This window comes from Macrobrachium rosenbergii, chromosome 40 (genome assembly GCF_040412425.1).
Source record: "Macrobrachium rosenbergii isolate ZJJX-2024 chromosome 40, ASM4041242v1, whole genome shotgun sequence".
In the NCBI taxonomy this organism is placed as follows: Eukaryota; Metazoa; Arthropoda; class Malacostraca; order Decapoda; family Palaemonidae; genus Macrobrachium; species Macrobrachium rosenbergii.
The window spans coordinates 6,895,125-6,912,596 of NC_089780.1; the positions used below are offsets into that span (position 1 = coordinate 6,895,125).

The window sequence follows — 17,472 nt, forward strand, 5'->3', positions numbered from 1 at the left end:
GTGGATAGAGAGAGAGAAAGCGTAAGAAATTAAATACATAGTGAATAATGTATCATATTTTCAAGGACGAAACGATGGCTCATATTTTCGAGTAAGAAACGCTTTTGAATAATCTATAAACAACTTGTGTTATAGACAAGGTCGATCGAGTATGTTCGCGGGTCCATTATTGATAACTGAACTTCAATGTTCGTCCGAATGTAATGCCATTGGCTTATATTCGCGTTAGGCGTTATTTATTTGAATAAATCATTTAAGACAGACCAAAGAAGTAGCTTTTAATGGTGAATTACTAAAAGATGAATCGTCTAAATAACGTTAAAACTTACAGCAATGTACTTTTATGCCTCAGGGAACTCGCGAAATATCAAAACAGCATTCAGACCAGATGGATCGTGAGAACGCATTCCCACAACGGCATTACGACGCTTGCCGAGCGTATAAGACTATTTTAAGCCGTAACACTCATAAGACCGATACACCGTAGCATTAAAACTACAAAATAAACCGTAATCGTAAATATTTTTCGAAAAATATCGAAGAAAACAGAAAATTGACGAATCGGGGAGTTGGCGCAATATTGGCATGACGAGGCACACTCGGAATTTTTATTAGGCTGGTTTCACCCAATATACACGTAAGGTCGACACATCGTAGTATTAAAACCATAGAATGAACCCTAATTGATCAATATTTTCCGAAAAAATATATATAAAAAATAGTAAATTGACAAATGGGAGCAGTTGCGCGATGTCGACATGGCGATACAAACTGGGAATGAATTTTATTTTATTCTAACCAATCGATAAACATACGATCGACATATCGCAGTATTAAAACTACAAGATCAATTGCAGTTATCAATATTTTCCATAAAACTCAATATTTAAGAAAAATGTAGAAAATAGTAAATTGTCGAAGGGAACAGTTTGCGCGATGTCGACATGAAGCAAACTTGGAATAACTGATATATTTTCAACCCTCAATACACATAAGATCGACGTATCGATCGTAGCATTAAAATTATAAATTAAACCATTGAGCTCAATATATTTTCATATATATTCCAAAATAGGCATTGAAAAATAGTAAACTGTCGAAGAGCTCCATTTGCGAGATGTCGACATGATCAAGCAAACTCTGAATGATCTTTATTATATCTTAATCCATCAATACAAGTAAGATCGATAAAATCGATACATAATAGCATTAAAACTACAAAACAAACCATAAAACCAATATATTTTCGAAAAAGACATCGAAAAATACAAAATATTCGAGTCGTTCCTTTGCGCGATATCGAAATGTCGAAACAAGCTCGGTAGGCTACGACTTTTATTATATTTACTACCATCAATATGCATCAGATCGATGCACCGTAATATTAAAACAATAAAATCAACCATAATTATTAATATGTTCCAAAATAAAACATTGAAAAAACAGTAAACTGTCGATTGTCGAATCGTTCCACTGCGCGATATCGAAGCGGCGAAACAAACTCGGCACGACTTTTATCATATTTCCAACCATTGATACAAATAAAATCGACGCATCGTAGCATAAAAATTATATATTAAAGCATAAAACTCAACATATTTCCATATGTTCCAAAATAAACATTGAAAAAATAGTAAACTGTTGAATCGCTCCACTGCGCGATATCGAAACGGCGAAACAAACTTGGCGCCGACTTTTACTATATTATCAGCCATCGATACATATAAAATCGACGTATCGTAGCATTAAAATGATAAATTAAACAACAAAACTCTATATATTTTCATATACGTTCCAAAACAAACATCGAAAAAAATAGTAAATTGCCGAATCGCTCCATTGCGCGATATCGAAACAACGAAACAAACCCGGCGCGACTGAAAATCGACGTAACGCAACAATAAAATGATAAAATAAAACCTAAAACGAATTATATTCTCAAATTAATCCCAAAATAACCACTGAAAAAAAAACAGCAAATTGCCGAATCGCCCCTTTGCGCGATACCGAAACAACGAAACAAACCCGGCGCGACTGAAAATCGACGTAACTAGCGATAAAACGATAAAATAAAACCACAAAACTCATCATATCATCAAATTCATCCCAAAACAACCACTGAAAAAAAAAAAACAGCAAATTGTCGAATCGCCCCTTTGCGCAATGTCGACGGAATGGAAGACGCCGACCTGACTCCCCGCTGTCGTAAACAGCTGATAAGGGAGTAAACATCGGCACCCTTCCGGAGGCGCAGCGCCGATCGAATCAGTCGCCAATCAATCCCGACGTCAGTTCAGTCGCCGAGAGTGCCTCCGACGGGCGGAATATGACGTGAAATCAGTGCTGGCCGCTGGATTGAAGGTGTCCGTGCGACTGGACGGAGCAGAAAGGGTGATTTTGGGGGAGCTTTCCCCCCCCTCGTTTGTTGATAGGCCTAGGCTTGGTTACGTCAGGTAGCTTAAGTTCGGCTCGAAATCGGGTCTTTAAGTGTATTTAAAATGCCTAAAACTTTATTTTTAAAGTTCAAAATATATTTTTCTCTAATTTAGAACGATATTGAGCTTGAAGGAGCAGGAAGGTTGATTTGGTTGAGCTTTTTTTCGTTTTGTTTATAGGCCTATGGATGACCTAGGACCTACGTCACGTAGGCCTAGTTAAGCTGACGTTCGGCTCGAAATGGGTTTTTAAGTATGTTCAAAATGTCAAAAGATTATTTTTAATTGTTTTCTAAGTTTGAAATTGGAATTTTTACCAATTTTTGGAGCAGAAAGCGTAATTGAGCTTTTGTTTATAGGCCTAGGCTTAGTTACGTCAGGTAGGCTAGTTAGACTTAAGCTCAGTTTATAATGGGTCTTTAAATGTATATAAAAGGTCAGAAAGTTCATTTTCAAAGTTTAAAATGTGTTTTTATTTAGTTCAGAACGATATTGAGCTGGAAGGAGCGGAAAGGGCGATTTGGTCGAGCTTTTTCCTTTAGGCTTAAGTTCGGCTCGTAATGGGTCGTAAAACATATATTAAAGGTCAGAAAGTTTATTTTTAAGTTTAAAATATGTTTTTATTTAATTTAGAACGATATTGACCTGGAGGGAGTGGAAAGGGTGATTTGGTCGAGCTTTTTAGTTTTGTTGATAGGCCTAGGGTAGGGATGAGTTTACGTCACGTAGGCCTAGTTAGGCTTAAGTTCGGCTCGTAATGGGTGTTAAAATATATATAAAAGTCAGAAAGATTATTTTTAATTGTTTTCTAAGTTCAAAATTGTTATGTTAATTTTTTTTTGGAGCAGAAAGGGTAATTAAGCTTTTGTTTATAGTCCTAGGCGTAGTTACGTCACGTAGGCCTAGTTGGGCTTAAGTTTGGCTCGAAATGGGTTTTTAAGTGTATTTAAAATGTCAAAAACTTTATTTTTAAAGTTTAAAATGTGTTTTCATTTAATTTAGAACGGTATTGACCTGGAAAGAGCAGAAAGGTTGATTGGTTGAGCTTTTTCGTTTCGTTGATAGGCGTAGGGGTTAGGGCAGAGTTACATCAGGTAGGCTAAGTAAGCCTTAAGCTCGGCTTGTAATGGACTGTAAAATTAATATAAATTATTTTTTAATTGTAAAATTATATAAAATTAATATAAATTATTTTTTAGTTGTAAAATTATATAAAATTAATATAAATTATTTTTTAATTGTAAAATTATAATTTTCCTGTTTTCTGTTGCAGAAAGGGCAATTAATTCAGCTTTTTATTTTTTATATAGTCTTAAGGCTACGTTATATCTATATACAGCAAGACCTTGGGAAAGTGAGACCACTTTTGCTAGTAAGTGTGCAGTTTAAAAAAACTAAGCTTCTAGTATGAAAGGAGTGTGAGTTAGTAGTCTGAAAACAAAAGAGCCAGTTAGAATCAATGGTAGTACTTTCAAGAACATTGTACTGCGCCTATTACCTGTAATTCTGTACATTAGGCATCCACAGAACATTAGAAAAAGTGTAGTCAGGAACTCAAAGGCTGAATCTCATGTTTCCATCACCAAGGAACTTAAAAAAAAAAACTAAGCTATCAGCATATATGTGCTTGTAAATACCTTGGTAATGTTGAATTTCCTAGAGGTCCAGAATTGCCATAGTGTGCTAAACATAGCACACTGTAAGCAGCACCCCCATACACATAAATGTTCATGGCATTTGTCACAGTTCAATGTTGCGCATATGTCGAAACACTTCCAAGGTTTATTCATCCCTAGTATGTTACTAGATTTTTCCTATCCAGTCATGGAAGACATTATAAGATTTTGTGGTAGATACTCTACAGAGTTTACAAAGGTACTAATACATATATATATATATATATATATATATATATATATATATATATATATATATATATATATATATATATATATATATATATATATATAAATTAAGTTTTTACTGTTTTGCAGTTTCAGGAAATGGCCAGCAATGTGCAGGGGTTATCAACATACTGAAGCCATTGGTCGTCTCCACGATGACATTGCCTATGCCTTAGATGACCACTTGAAAGCGGAGGCTGAAAAGTGAGTTTATCAGAGAATTGTGGTCTGCATGATGGCTGCTAATGGTAGATAGTTAGAGTTCAACTCCCAAGTTAAAATATGAGACAAAGGTTAATAGAGGAAGACCATTTTCTGTAAGAATTTGGGTTATTTTGGAATGAAAATGGTTTCAGAATAGTTCTTTCTTGTGTTCAGCAACCCTCTCGATTGTAAGATTTATCACTATAAATCATTTGCTTTCGTAATGAGTTGAGAATTTTCAGTAATAAATTGTCATATATTGTGTCTTATCTGTTTATAAGAATTTATTGAGACAAAGATTCTATGACAGGTGAAAATTTGTAGGTACTGAACTATGAACTGTAGAGTTTGCTTTGAGTATATAATGAGATACAGCTTTTTGGAAGAAAAATCCTTAGAGAGAACAATCTCGGAATTTTCAGAATCGATGGTTTAACGTCCTGCTGTTGAGAAACTTGCATGCACAGTTTATTTTTCAATCTGATTTTGTCTACTTTAAGATCCCGTACCATGTTATTTCCTCTTTTCTTTTAGTACAGGTGCTTACGTTTTACATCGGTTTTAATGATCCCAGGTATGCTTCTTTTTGAGAATTACATCTTGATCCCAGGTATGTTTGAGAATTGTCTTTCTATTAGTGATCATTCTTTAATTTTTTTCCCAGTTTTTCTGCATGGGTAGATAATTGTGAAAAGGAATGACTGCAGTTTAAGGTTGTATCATTGCGTAAATAGCATTTGCCCAAGGAATATTGTATTCACGCTTCAAAATTCACTTCCAGGTATCAGTATCTCCCAGCAGAGTGCTTCTTCATATTTGTGATGGTGATATTCAACATTTATTTGGTATGGTGGGATACCAGACTCAGGCACAAGGAGCTTTCAAAACAGACACATAATCTTCTGAGAGATCTCAAAGGTAAATGAACAGTTTTAGATATCACACATCTAAAAACTATAAAAAAACTATGCTGTCAGTGCATCTCATATGGTTCGCTGTAGGCATTACTCAAGGTCCTTTGCAACATCCCTCAGCCTGTAGCTGCAACCCCTTTCATTCCTTTTACTATACCTCTTCCATTCTTATTCTCTTTCTAACATCTTAGTTTCCACCCTCTCCTAACTATTATTTCAACATTATTTTCAACTATTATGCCAAATGATATTTTAAGTCCAAATGACCTCGTGGCCTTTGGCCTAAATTTTGTATTCCAATTCCATCTGCTTTCTTACAGGTTTATTTTTTAAATTTAACTTGTCCTGTACATTTATGAATACAGATTTTTATACATGAACTTACCTGTTGTTTACATATAGCTGTAATTCTCGATCTCGACAGAAAATTCAAAACTGGCGGTCCCGCTAATATATGGTCAGGTGATACGACTACCCCGCCCTCTACCGGGTACCTGGATCCATTTCCATCAACAACTAATCATATTTTCTCTGTCGGGCCGGCGACTAGTCGTCTGCTCCTCTTCAGGAAATTCATCGGTGCTTTTTCGTTTCTTCTTTGGTGAAGTACCCACTTTTTTGACAGTTCTGGCTTGTTTTTGGCTTTGTTGAGATTTTTCTAGTTATGTCTGATTCAGGATCTCAAATTAGATATTGCGGGGGGGTTGTAAAACTCGAATGTCTCGGTCTAACATAGACCCTCACTCTTCTTGCTCTAACTGTAGAGGAAATTGTGCACGAATCTGGATAGATGTGATGAATGTTCGTCTTTGTCTGTGCTTGATTGGCAAAAAGTTGGCTAAGTATCAGGCAAAATTAAGTAAAGATAGGGCACGTAAGGCTTGGCCAGAAGTTCCTCCCAGAGTAGGAGTAGTATTGCCTCTTGTTCTGTTCCTGTTACCCCTCCTGTTCCTATTCCTGCCCCGGAACCTGTTGTTTCCGAACCCACTACCGTGTCAGACCTTCAGGCAGAATTTGATGGTAAGATTTCGGCTCTTTTCTCTGCGATAGAGAAGATTGGCCAGGATGTGAGTCGATGTCTGAGACATCGAAGTGTTGCAGTGATAGTGTTGTGGAGGAGGTGACTGTTCGTCCCCCTCGTTCTCCTAGGTCTAGGCCTCTGTCCGGCTCCCAGGGCTCAGGGAGAAGACATGCCGAAAGTCGAAGGGAGGCGAGTGGGGTCTGCTCACGAGCAGTTGCTCCCTCTAACAGTCCTGTTGCGTCCCAGGCTGTTGCAGCTCGCTATAGTAAAAGCGATGCGGAAGTGTCTTCTTGTGCTTCTGTTTCGTCGAGGAGGAGTTGGAAGCAGTCAGAGTCTAGTAGGCGCTGAAGAGACACAGAGCTTCCTCTCCAAGTCAAGTTCTATCAAGAAACCTTTGGTACGTTCTCCTCTTCCGTCTTGTAGCTTTTGGGATAGCCCAGAGATCTCTTCTTCTTCAGGCAGTCCGGATGTACGTTCTCACGGATCGTAGCGGCGCGGATCCTCCTGTTAGCATGCAAGTAGCGGCTTCCTTCCCGTTGGATCCCAAGTCGGCTTTATGCCTCCGGTTCCTGGCCCCCTTTCGCAAGAGGACAAATTGGACAAGATTTTGAGACTTTTCGAAGGTTTTAAAGCTCCAGCTCTTCAGGTTCCTTCTGCAACTGAGGCTCGGTCTCTGCTCGCTCACGCACCTGGCGCCGCTTCCGCTCGCAGACGCCTGACTCGCTTCCGCTCGCGGCGCCTGGCTCCGCTTCCGACGCGCTCCTGGCGCCACTTCCGCCCGCACCGGCCGAACTCACGACGCTACTTTGGCGCTTGGCGCTCTCCAAAACACGTTTCCAAAGCGCACAATGTTTGCGCTTCTAAGCGCTACCATGGTTTTTGGCGCCTCTTTGGCTCTCGGATCTTCTAAGGCTCCTGACTCCTCTCAAGCTCATGTTTCGGATACGCTTGACGCTGGTCGGGCTCTTGGCGCCTCGGTGGCGTTCGGCGATAATCAAGAGGATAACGCAAGTTTGGCTCCCGAGACGTTTCTATCCGCGGTGCTCCAACTGCTTCAGAGATTCTCCCCAGTTTCCGATGTTTCGAAGTAGATGATGTTCCGTCTGCTCCTACTTCCAACTTTAAGCATCTCTTACAACTTTTTGAAGAACTTTTTCAAGAAGACTTTGCTCCAGCTTCCCTTCGTCTCCGACTACGCAGTTTGCCAAGGATTTTAAACCTCCTTCCTCTAGATTTCTGAAGCTGGTCCTGTCTGTTTCAAGCGAAAAGAGCTCTCCAAGGCAAGAAGGATGGTTGAGCAAGAAAAGATCTCAGGGTAAAACATCTTTCTGTTTTCCCCCCTCTCAACTGTCTTTTAAGTCTCGTTCGTGGTATGAGACTGGGGAAGTCTTTTCCTTGGGAGACTCTGCCTCCTCTCAAGGGGATTTCTCCAGCCTTGTGGATTCTGCCCGTCGCTCAGCTTTTTCTTCATCCAAAGTCGGCTTCTCGTCTTCGGAAATTGACCATCTGGTGAAGAGTTCCTATAGGATCTTGGAGATCTTTTCTTTTATTGACTGGTCTATAGGAGCCTTGAGCAGGATAGTGAAAGTCTGTGATCTTCCCCAAGACTGCTACAGATCTTGATGCTATTTTGGCCTGCCTGGACAAGGCCATCACGGACGGAACGTCAGGAATTGCCTCAGTGACTGCTACCGGCATTTTGAAGAAGAGAGCACATTGATTTCGTTTGTCGCGAGAGAGGAGTCCCCAGGAACCAGAAATCTGCTCTTCTTTTGCTCCTTTGCTTAAGGAATCCCTTTTTCCCGCCACGTTAGTTAGGGAAATTTCGGAGGCTCTCTCACGGAAGTCTACTCAAGACCTACTGGCTCATTCTTTGAAAAGACCCAGGTTTTCAACTACTCCAGTAGTACCCAAGCCTTCTTTCCCTGTATCCTCTAGGCCTTCTCGGGGTACTCCTTCTCGGCCCTTTTTCCGTGCTAGGGGAAGAGGAAAATTCTCTTCTCATCCCCAGAAAGCTAGGGGTACCAACCGATGAGTTCAGGGTCCTTCATGCAACGGTCGGAGCCAGACTACAGTCGTTCTGGCAAGTTTGGGAGGCCAAGGAGCAGAACCCTGGGTGATCAACGTTCTGAGAGAAGGCTACACCATTCCCTTCTCAGAGAGTCCTCCTTTAAAGTCTTCGCCAGTAGACTTCAACGTATCATCCAGGGACTCAGAGAAACTTGTGGTGTTGGAGGAGGAAGTTACTTCCTCCTTCAAAAGGGAGCCATAGAAGCAGTCCTCGAACCTTCATCTCCGGGGTTCTACAACCGTCTGTTTCTGGTTCCAAAATCGTCAGGAGGATGGAGACCAGTCCTCGACGTAAAGCGCCCTGAACAAATTTGTGCTTCAAACACCATTCAAGATGGAAACCACACAGTCGGTTATCAATTCCCTGAAGGAAGGAGACTGATGGTGTCCCTCGATCTCCAGGACGATACTTTCATGTACCTATCCATCCGAGATCAAGGAAATTCCTACGGTTTGTGTTCAGAGGCAGGGCTTTTTCAATTCAGGGCTCTTTGCTTCGGCCTATCAACAGCCCCACAAGTTTTCACAAGGATGATGGCTCCAATTGCGAAATGGCTTCACTTAGAGGGAATTCACATTTCCCTTTACCTCGACGACTGGCTGATCCGGTCTCCGTCAAAAGGCCAATGCATGAAGGACCTACAAAGGACCCTTTCTCTTACCGACGAATTGGGACTCATAGTAAATCTTCCAAAGTCACAACTCTCTCCATCTCAAGACTTGACTTATTTGGGAGTTCGGATGAACTCAGTTCTTTTTCAGGTTTTTCCGACGTCTCAAAGGATCGAGAAATGCCTGCTGAAAGTGAGATACCTGATGGCAGCCAAGACTTGTTCTGCCAAGGAATGGATGAGCCTTTTAGGCACCTCTCATCGCTAGAGATGTTCGTCAGTCTGGGGAGGCTACATGAGACCTCTTCAGTTCTTCCTACAGCAGATCTGGAACAGGAAGAAAGACACGGATTCGTTTGTTTTTCCTCTATCCACTCAAGTAAAGCAAGACCTGTCATGGTGGAACGACAGGAGCAAACTAGATCGAGGTTTGTCACTGAGACAGAGGAACCCAGACCTGATGTTGTTCTCCGACGCTTCAGACGAGGGTTGGGGAGCAACATTGGGGGATCTTCAAGTGTCAGGCAATTGGTCTTCATCCCAACGGGATTGGCACATAAATGCGAAAGAGTTGAAGGCAATACATCTAGCCTTGGAACATTTCGTGCTTCTGGTGGAAAACAAAAAGATAGTAGTGCACTCGGACAACTCCACTGCTCTGAAATGACGTGAAGAAACAAGGAGGCACTCACTCCTTCTCTCTGTTCGAGATCGCAAAAAGACCTGCTTTTGTGGGCGGCACCCAAGAACATAGAGCTAGTAACTCGCTTCATCCCGGGAGCTCTCAACGTAAGAGCGGATATCCTCAGCAGGTCACTCCAGGTCATTCCGACGGAATGGACCCTCCACCAGAAAGTCTGCCAAGGCCTGTGGAAGGTTTGGGGAACTCCCATGTTAGACCTGTTCGCAACGAGGGAAAACCGCAGACTACCTCTCTTTTGCTCTCCTGTTCCAGACCCAGAAGCATTAGCGGTGGATGCCATGCTCCTGGACTGGTCGGGTCTCTTCCTTTATGCATTCCCTCCCTTCAGGATGCTGGGAGAAGTCCTGAAAAGTTTCGAGCACACAAAGGTGTGTCAATGATCCTTATAGCTCCATGGTGGCCAGGAAGATCATGGTTTCCAGAGCTACTGGAGAAAGTAGTGGATTGGCCAAGGAGGTTGCCATTCAGACCAGACCTTCTGTGCCAGTTGCACAGCAGAAAGTTCCACAGGAACCCGTCAGATCTAAATCTGACAGGGTTCAGACTCTCGAGCGACTCTACAGGAGGAGAGGCTTCTCTAGAAGAGTGGCGCAGGCAATGGCTAGATCAACCAGGCCCTCGTCTACAAAGGTCTATCAAGCGAAGTGGAAGCGCTTCAGGGAGTGGTGCTCCGAGTCTGGAGTGTCTTCCACTTCTACGACTCTAAGCCAGGTTGCGGATTTTCTTTTGTTTCTGCACAAGGAGAAGAAATTGGCTGTCAGCACGATTAAGGGGTATAGGAGTATGCTGGTGCAATTTTCAGGAATAGAGGTATAGATCTTTCCTCAGACAAAGATATTGCAGAACTCCTTAAATCCTTTGCTACCACTAAAGGCAAATCTCTTGGTACCGCATTGGAATTTGGATGTGGTGCTAAAGTGGCTTACCTCCAAATCTTTTGAGCCTTTGAGTTCCTGCTCCGTTAGGAATCTAACTAAGAAAACTCTCTTTCTCTTGGCACTGGCCTCGCAAAGAGAGTAAGTGAGATTCATGCTCTGGACAAGAGAGTTGGTTTTTGTGCGGATAAGGCTGTAGTTTCCTTCACCTTGGGTTTCCTAGCTAAGAACGAAAACCCTAGTAATCCATGGCCAAGGGAATTTCCCATTCCTAGCCTATCCTCCTTGAGTGGAAGAGAAACAGAGAGACTTCTCTGTCCGGTCAGAGCATTGAAATTCTATCTGGACAGGACCAGAAGTGTAAGAGGAACTCATGATTTTTTATGGTGCTCAACTAAGAACCCCAAGAACCCTCTATCTAAAAATGGGATTTCTTTCCTTTTGAAAGAACTGATTCAGGAGGCACACAAGGAGTTAAGGGATGTGGATTTCCCCTTAGTTAAAGTGAGGCCTCATGAAATTAGGGCTATTGCGACTTCTTTAGCCTTCAAGAAGAACATGGCTTTAAAGGACATTCTAAGTTCAACTTATTGAGATGTTCGTCTGTTTTTGCCTCGCATTATCTGAGACAGATCCAAACTACATATGAAGACTGCAGTACGTTGGGCCCCTTTATTGCGTCTGACACGGTGATGGGCAAGGAAACCAGAGGCTCTAGATCCTCTCCTTAGTTTCCTTGGGTGCAGAAGTTTTCTTTTTGGTCGACTACTAGAGCCTAAGAGGTTAGAAGGCCTAGTAGGTCTAATTTTAATAGGTTGGTGTGAGTTTTTATGGTTGGGTGATATGATGGTGGATGCTTTGAGTACTGCGCCTGAGCAGGGGCATTATATGCTTTGGTTGATTGTGTCGAAGACGGCTGGGCCAACAGACCTTTCTCCATATAGCAACCTGCGTCTGAGCTACTAGGCCCCCGCAGTTGCACTAAGGATAGCAGGTTACAGAGGCAGTAACCGAGAAAACAGCTTCCTTAGCAGGTAAGGATCCAAAGTTAAGACGTTTTTTCTTAGCCTGATGATCTCAGGTTTTTCCATTTAACACTTACAGCTGTCCATGCCCACCGCCTCAATGTGGCAATCAGCTATATGTAAACAACAGGTAAGTTCATGTATAAAAATGACATTTTTATAATAAAATAAGATTTTATATCATACTTACCTGTTGTTTACATATAAAACATTCCCACCCACCTCCCCAAGGGACAAGGGGACATAGAAAATATGATTAGTTGTTGATGGAAATGGATCCAGGTACCCGGTAGAGGGCGGGTAGTCGTATCACCTGACCATATATTAGCGGGACCGCCAGTTTTGAATTTTCTGTCGAGATCGAGAATTACAGCTATATGTAAACAACAGGTAAGTATGATATAAAATCTTATTTTATTATAAAAATGTCATTTTCATATCAGAAAATATCTCAGAAGAATTGTTGGAAGTATGATTATATACAAGCAATCATTTTCATGAAACAAACTGCGTTCCTTTGCAGAAGTTCAAGCTAGCGCAGCTTGGTGCGAGGAGAACTATCCCCATCTGCACAGTCCCCTCTCCCCGTGCATAACCTTGCAGTGGACGAAGCGAGATGGATCTATAGTTAACTTACCGTGGTCGCTGCTAGTCCGTGGGGACGTCATTTTCCTGAAGCCCGGTCAGCGGGTACCAGCTAGGTGTAAAGCCATACAGGTTAGCTGATATCCCTGAAGTGCAATTGTTTACTGATCTCCGTTTGAAGATTTTAAAAGATGATCTTGCATTGGTATTCATGACATGGGAAATTGAGGGTTTTGTTAAGTGGTATGATGAATAGATTTTAATTTTTGTACATTGTGCATATTTATAAAGGTGTTTACTCTTTCCTTTGATAGATAAGACTTAAATGTGTCGAACTTTGAGAAGCATTTTGGAATCTGTTTAGAGTTGTGTCCTGTCTCTTAACTTGCTTGGTATGTAGGCATTAATAAAGTCACCTGAGTTTTGTAAGGCTTTAGGAGTACTGTATTGTACCTTGCCTGATAATCATTTATCCTATAATCCCTTCACAGGATACAGTATGCAGCAACATGGTTGAACTTCAAATGGGGGACATATATTCGCCAAGTCTGGACGACGTTGGCGAGGGCTTCAGCTCCCCAAAAGCACGCATGCCTCTTAAACCCAGTCCGTACTTACTTTTGGAAACACCTTACATCACAAACTTGAGAATAGCTCTGATGGAAGGTCTCAATCGACCTGTGACTGTGTTCAACAAGCAGCGAGTCAAACTCTTTTGCTGGGCGATGGAAACTATACTCCTTCCTATATCTGTGGTATGTAAGGAGTCTTCGTCTTGGTTCTCAAGTTTTTCTTTGCTCTGGTTTTAAACCCTGTATGTCATTTTGATATTTCCACATAAAGTACTATCCTTTTATATTTTATCTTTGTTATACGGCCTTGCACAGTGGAGTGTTACCTGGGAAATGTCATTTGTTACGGGAAGAGATTTAAAATTTACAACTATGACATAATTATTTAACACATTTTTCTTTTTTACAGGTTCTTATCCTAGTTATCAACACGCTTCGTTTCCATTATAGCAGCTGGGTAGGCGACTGGACTGAAGTCCTTTTAATAAGCCCAGTTTCCATTGCGTTACCCTTGATTCCTTTGGGCCTGCCTGTGACGTGGGTCTTGCTAAATTGGCTTGGCATAGCTCGCATCCTCACGATGTACCACCATGCCAAGAATTTGCAGGTTTGTTGAAGTTTACTAATTTAACATGACTTTGGAGCTAAATGTCGTGAAGTGTTTAGTAAGTTGAGGAGAAATATGGGCACAAATGCATGTCTATTTGTTTTTGTTTGTGATGCATCTGAAGTAGAATTTGCTTGCAAGTGGACATTGAAGCCACCCGTTTTTTCCACAGAGCGACCCTTTGGAAGACCCCTTTGAAGAAGCGGAACTAGAAGCCCTGCAGCTTTCGGAGCTTTCGATGAAATGGTCGGAATTACGCAGGCACTTCGTTCTGACCATGCTGGGAAAGGAACCATCACCCATCAGGACGGCAAATATTCTTCACGTATTGGCGTCAGTCACAGTAAGTGTTGAATTGTTAAAGATTATAATTTTTGAGAAGTCTATATTTTAAGCAATTGAAAGACTGGTATGTGGAAAGAACATAGCTTATTTAGATGCTGTAGTATCTTTGTTATCATCACTTGCAACACAGTGCAACACCAAAGGTCCGCATGAAATTATTCTACTTTCTTTTCCTTCCCCACCCACTTCTTTAATTATGAAATTAATGAGAAGAACAAGCAGCATAGGTACATAACATTCCCTGTAGCTTCCACCAACCAGGCTTTGTTCATAATTCCATTCTCTGCAGAACAGTGTAGTTAGTATTGAAGGTTACGCCCAAAGTTGTCTTGCGATACCTTATGTCATCATCGACCACTTGGTATTCTGATATTCATTCGTATCTGTTCATTAATTTCATGTTTCTTTTCTTCCTTTCTAGAATCTGTGTTGCGTTGACAAAAAGGGTGTCCTGTCCTGGCCAAACCCAACAGCAGAAAAGGTGTTTTTTCTCAAAAACAGAGCACACAATAATCTGTCATCCAGGTATGCACCTTAATAGTAAAGTGGACTTACAGAAGAAGTCAGATAGTATTCAGAGTTAGGTAATGTTTAGATTTATTATTTAAGGCTAGCAGTCTGAGAGTACGTAATATAAAAGGGGTCTGCATGTATGTTTAATGTCTTGTGAATAAGGAATTTTGGTACGTGATTACCAGTGTAAGAAAAAATCTGATATTCAGTGGGTAGAACTTTGTTATATATATCCGTATATAGTGTAGTATTTTTGTCATGTGTTTTAGCTAATATTTTAAACGTTTTTGGAAAATGCAAGAGATATAAAATCAAGGGAAAGTTTTTTTGTAAATGGTTTTTATCTTATAGGTTTTTGATAAATTTGAATTGTAAATTCTTGGAAGTGTTTGACATTACTTACTGTCTTTACAGCGTCCCATCGTTATACGGAGACGACGACTTGCTTCACGAGGCCACCATAGAAAAAATAGCGTCTCCACAGCCTACAAAAGGTAAACCCTTTATTCTACTAATTCAGTTCCATTTTGTCAGTTTCTGTGCCTTGCCTTTTCCCAGGTATTCATTATATACAAATTTCAGTGAATGTCTAGCATCGCCAATTGCTTTGTTTCTTGGTAATGCAGTTTTTGTCATGATTAGTAAATAATAAAAGATTTTTCCATCTTTAAACGAGTTAAGCAAAGTCTTCATTGTGCGTTAGCACTTCCTCTTGTTTAATTCTCAAGTTAAAAATAAGTAATATATTTATGAGTAGTTACTTTGAGATTTTCCTTTGTAATTGTAATGTTTTCTGCATTGTTATTGTAATTTTTATCTTCTTGGTGTAAGACCAATATGATATCTTGTACCTTTTATTCGGTTAGATGACTGAAAATAAAGTGTCCTTGTTTTCAGAGTCAGAGAGCGTCCTTCTGTCCCTCACACACGATCACCAGACTGCGTTTGGCCTGCAGTTTGATGATCCAATGTGGCGACGGTATCTCCTGTCTCTCAAACCTCTTGGCCTGAACATCCTCTTGAACACCTGCAACCCTGCAACGCAGAACCATTACACGCAGTTCTGCGCGCACATAACGTGTGAGGCGATGTATAACGAGGACTTGGTCCCTGTTTCTCAGAGGAGGTGAGTTATACTGCTTTCTGCTTCAGTTGAAAAAAGTAAAAACAGCTGCTTTAGGTGCTTAGTAATTTAGAAATAGTCGATTACACCATGCTTTTGCATATTACTGCATGCAGATTAATTATTAATTAGTAATTTTTCTTCTTGAAATAGTTTCTCATTTTGTCAGTGCCAGTTAGTATATGACAGTATTAGGTATTTTTACAAGACCTCATAGTTGTATAGAGTATTATATCAGCAATGTGCTGTGGAGATACCATGTTTTATTTGATAGTACAAAACTTGGTTATATTTCAGATTTCATTCTCAGACCCTTCGAACAAGCTCCAAAAGTTTAAAGCTTCAGCAGTTAACATTATTGTCATCATGAGTATTATCTTTGTGTCAGAATTTTCCTTTTCAGTGAATAGACATTTGATAAGTTGTCTTCATTTGCAATCTTTTGCAATAACTGTTTGAATTCAGAGCCTTTCCACTGGTCACCATCCTACTGCTTTTCGAAGTGTTCGCTCTCTTCCCCCTCTAGTATATTCCTAAAACCATCTTCTCCCTTGCCCTCAGATCATCCTCCTGTCATCTTAATTCTTTATGCTTTGCTCTTTTCACACTGAAGTGCATAATTTATGTTCCTGTATGTTAGGGTTTTATCAATTTCAAATCCGCTGGTCTTTTCCCTGTTTTGTATGTTAGTCTTGGAGCTCTGGAATTTTTCACGTTTTAATTGGTTCTCGTAACCAAGACTCTTCACTCAGTTTATTTTTGTCAGACTTACCTAGAAAAGAAAGCGATTTATCTTATGATTCGTTCCGTTTTATATCCTTTTACATCCTCAGTTTCATCATCTATATGTGCGGATTTAGTTTTGTTACCTCGTGAAGGCTATTTGTTCGATTTACGTTTGTGGTACTGAGAAAATGAGATAGTTTTCATTTTTCTGCAATTAAAGGCAATTGAAAAGTAATTTGTAAGCGTAGTACAGATTTTTTCCATTGTTAGGCAGGGTTCCTATATTTTATTAACAGCTGAATTCCTGGGTTCATTAAAGTGCACCAGAAACTGAGAAATGTTTTTGTGAAGGGCAAAATTTGAGCCCACCATTAAACCCCTTCTCTTGCAGATGGTAGGTGTGTATATCCCTTATTTGTGAACTAATCAGTGTTGAGTGATAACTTACAATTGTACTTTCATGTGCAGTGGTTAATGCTTTGAAATAACACTCACAAACAACAAGGTTTTACCTTTCTTTTAGAAATCATAAAAAATACTTGAGTTTCAGGTTAACACATCCTGTATATAACTTTTTGTGATTGCCAAATCAGTTATATTTTCTTTTACAGATCATGATTTTATAAATAACCATTCCGTTTACAGTTTTGACTAATGTTGCGATATATCCATCTTTAATTGAAATGACACGTAAGCGTGCTCGTGCAAAATACAGACCTTGCGTTTTACTTACGCTATACTGCCTGTATTGTGTGGTCTTAGCCTCAAGTCATCAGTTGTTTAAAGGAACCCTTACGTTCCTTCAGGTGTGTATCTCTCTAGAGGGGGAACCTTATATGCTCAGCTTCATAATTGCCAATAATCTAATGTATAATTATTATTACAATTATTCAGAAGATGAACCCTATTCATATGGAACAAGCCCACAGAGGCCATTGACTTGAAATTCAAGCTTCAAAAGAATATTGTGTAGGGATTCATTTCCAACTGTAATGAAGAAGGGCATTTAGGTTGGAGATACTCGCGTGAGAGAAAGATTCAAAGCTGCTTTGATGTCTCGGTTGTCGGCTAATACCACACCGTATACTGGTGGAGCGTTAGTAAAAGAGCAGTTGGTATTATGTGTGAACCATAAAGATTACTGTACAGTACTATAAATTTTCAGTTTTGAGTAGCTTTCCTAAAATCTAAAGTGATTTTGTGATCATATAACTGCAATAATCACGTACTGAATTATAG

The 17,472-nt window shown here is 40.3% G+C and overlaps 1 protein-coding gene across 26 annotated transcripts in view; it reads left to right on the top strand.

The window, feature by feature from the left end:
* Nucleotides 1–5,098: 5,098 nt before the first annotated feature.
* l(2)k05819 (transmembrane protein 94-like protein l(2)k05819) overlaps nt 5,099–17,472 on the top strand; it is a 41,940-nt gene continuing 29,566 nt past the window's right edge. For 15 of the 26 annotated variants that reach the window (XM_067082996.1, XM_067083004.1, XM_067083001.1 and 12 more), the window contains exons 1-9: nt 5,099–5,117; nt 5,325–5,461; nt 12,286–12,479; nt 12,839–13,102; nt 13,329–13,526; nt 13,699–13,869; nt 14,293–14,396; nt 14,799–14,878; nt 15,267–15,510. In XM_067082996.1, coding sequence (XP_066939097.1) covers nt 5,365–5,461; nt 12,286–12,479; nt 12,839–13,102; nt 13,329–13,526; nt 13,699–13,869; nt 14,293–14,396; nt 14,799–14,878; nt 15,267–15,510 — 1,352 coding nt within the window. In that variant the 5' untranslated portion in view covers nt 5,099–5,117; nt 5,325–5,364. Of the gene's footprint in view, nt 5,118–5,224; nt 5,462–12,285; nt 12,480–12,838; nt 13,103–13,328; nt 13,527–13,698; nt 13,870–14,292; nt 14,397–14,798; nt 14,879–15,266; nt 15,511–17,472 lie in introns of those variants that run through there. The other 11 variants (XM_067082998.1, XM_067083007.1, XM_067083014.1 and 8 more) reach the window with 2 other exon arrangements.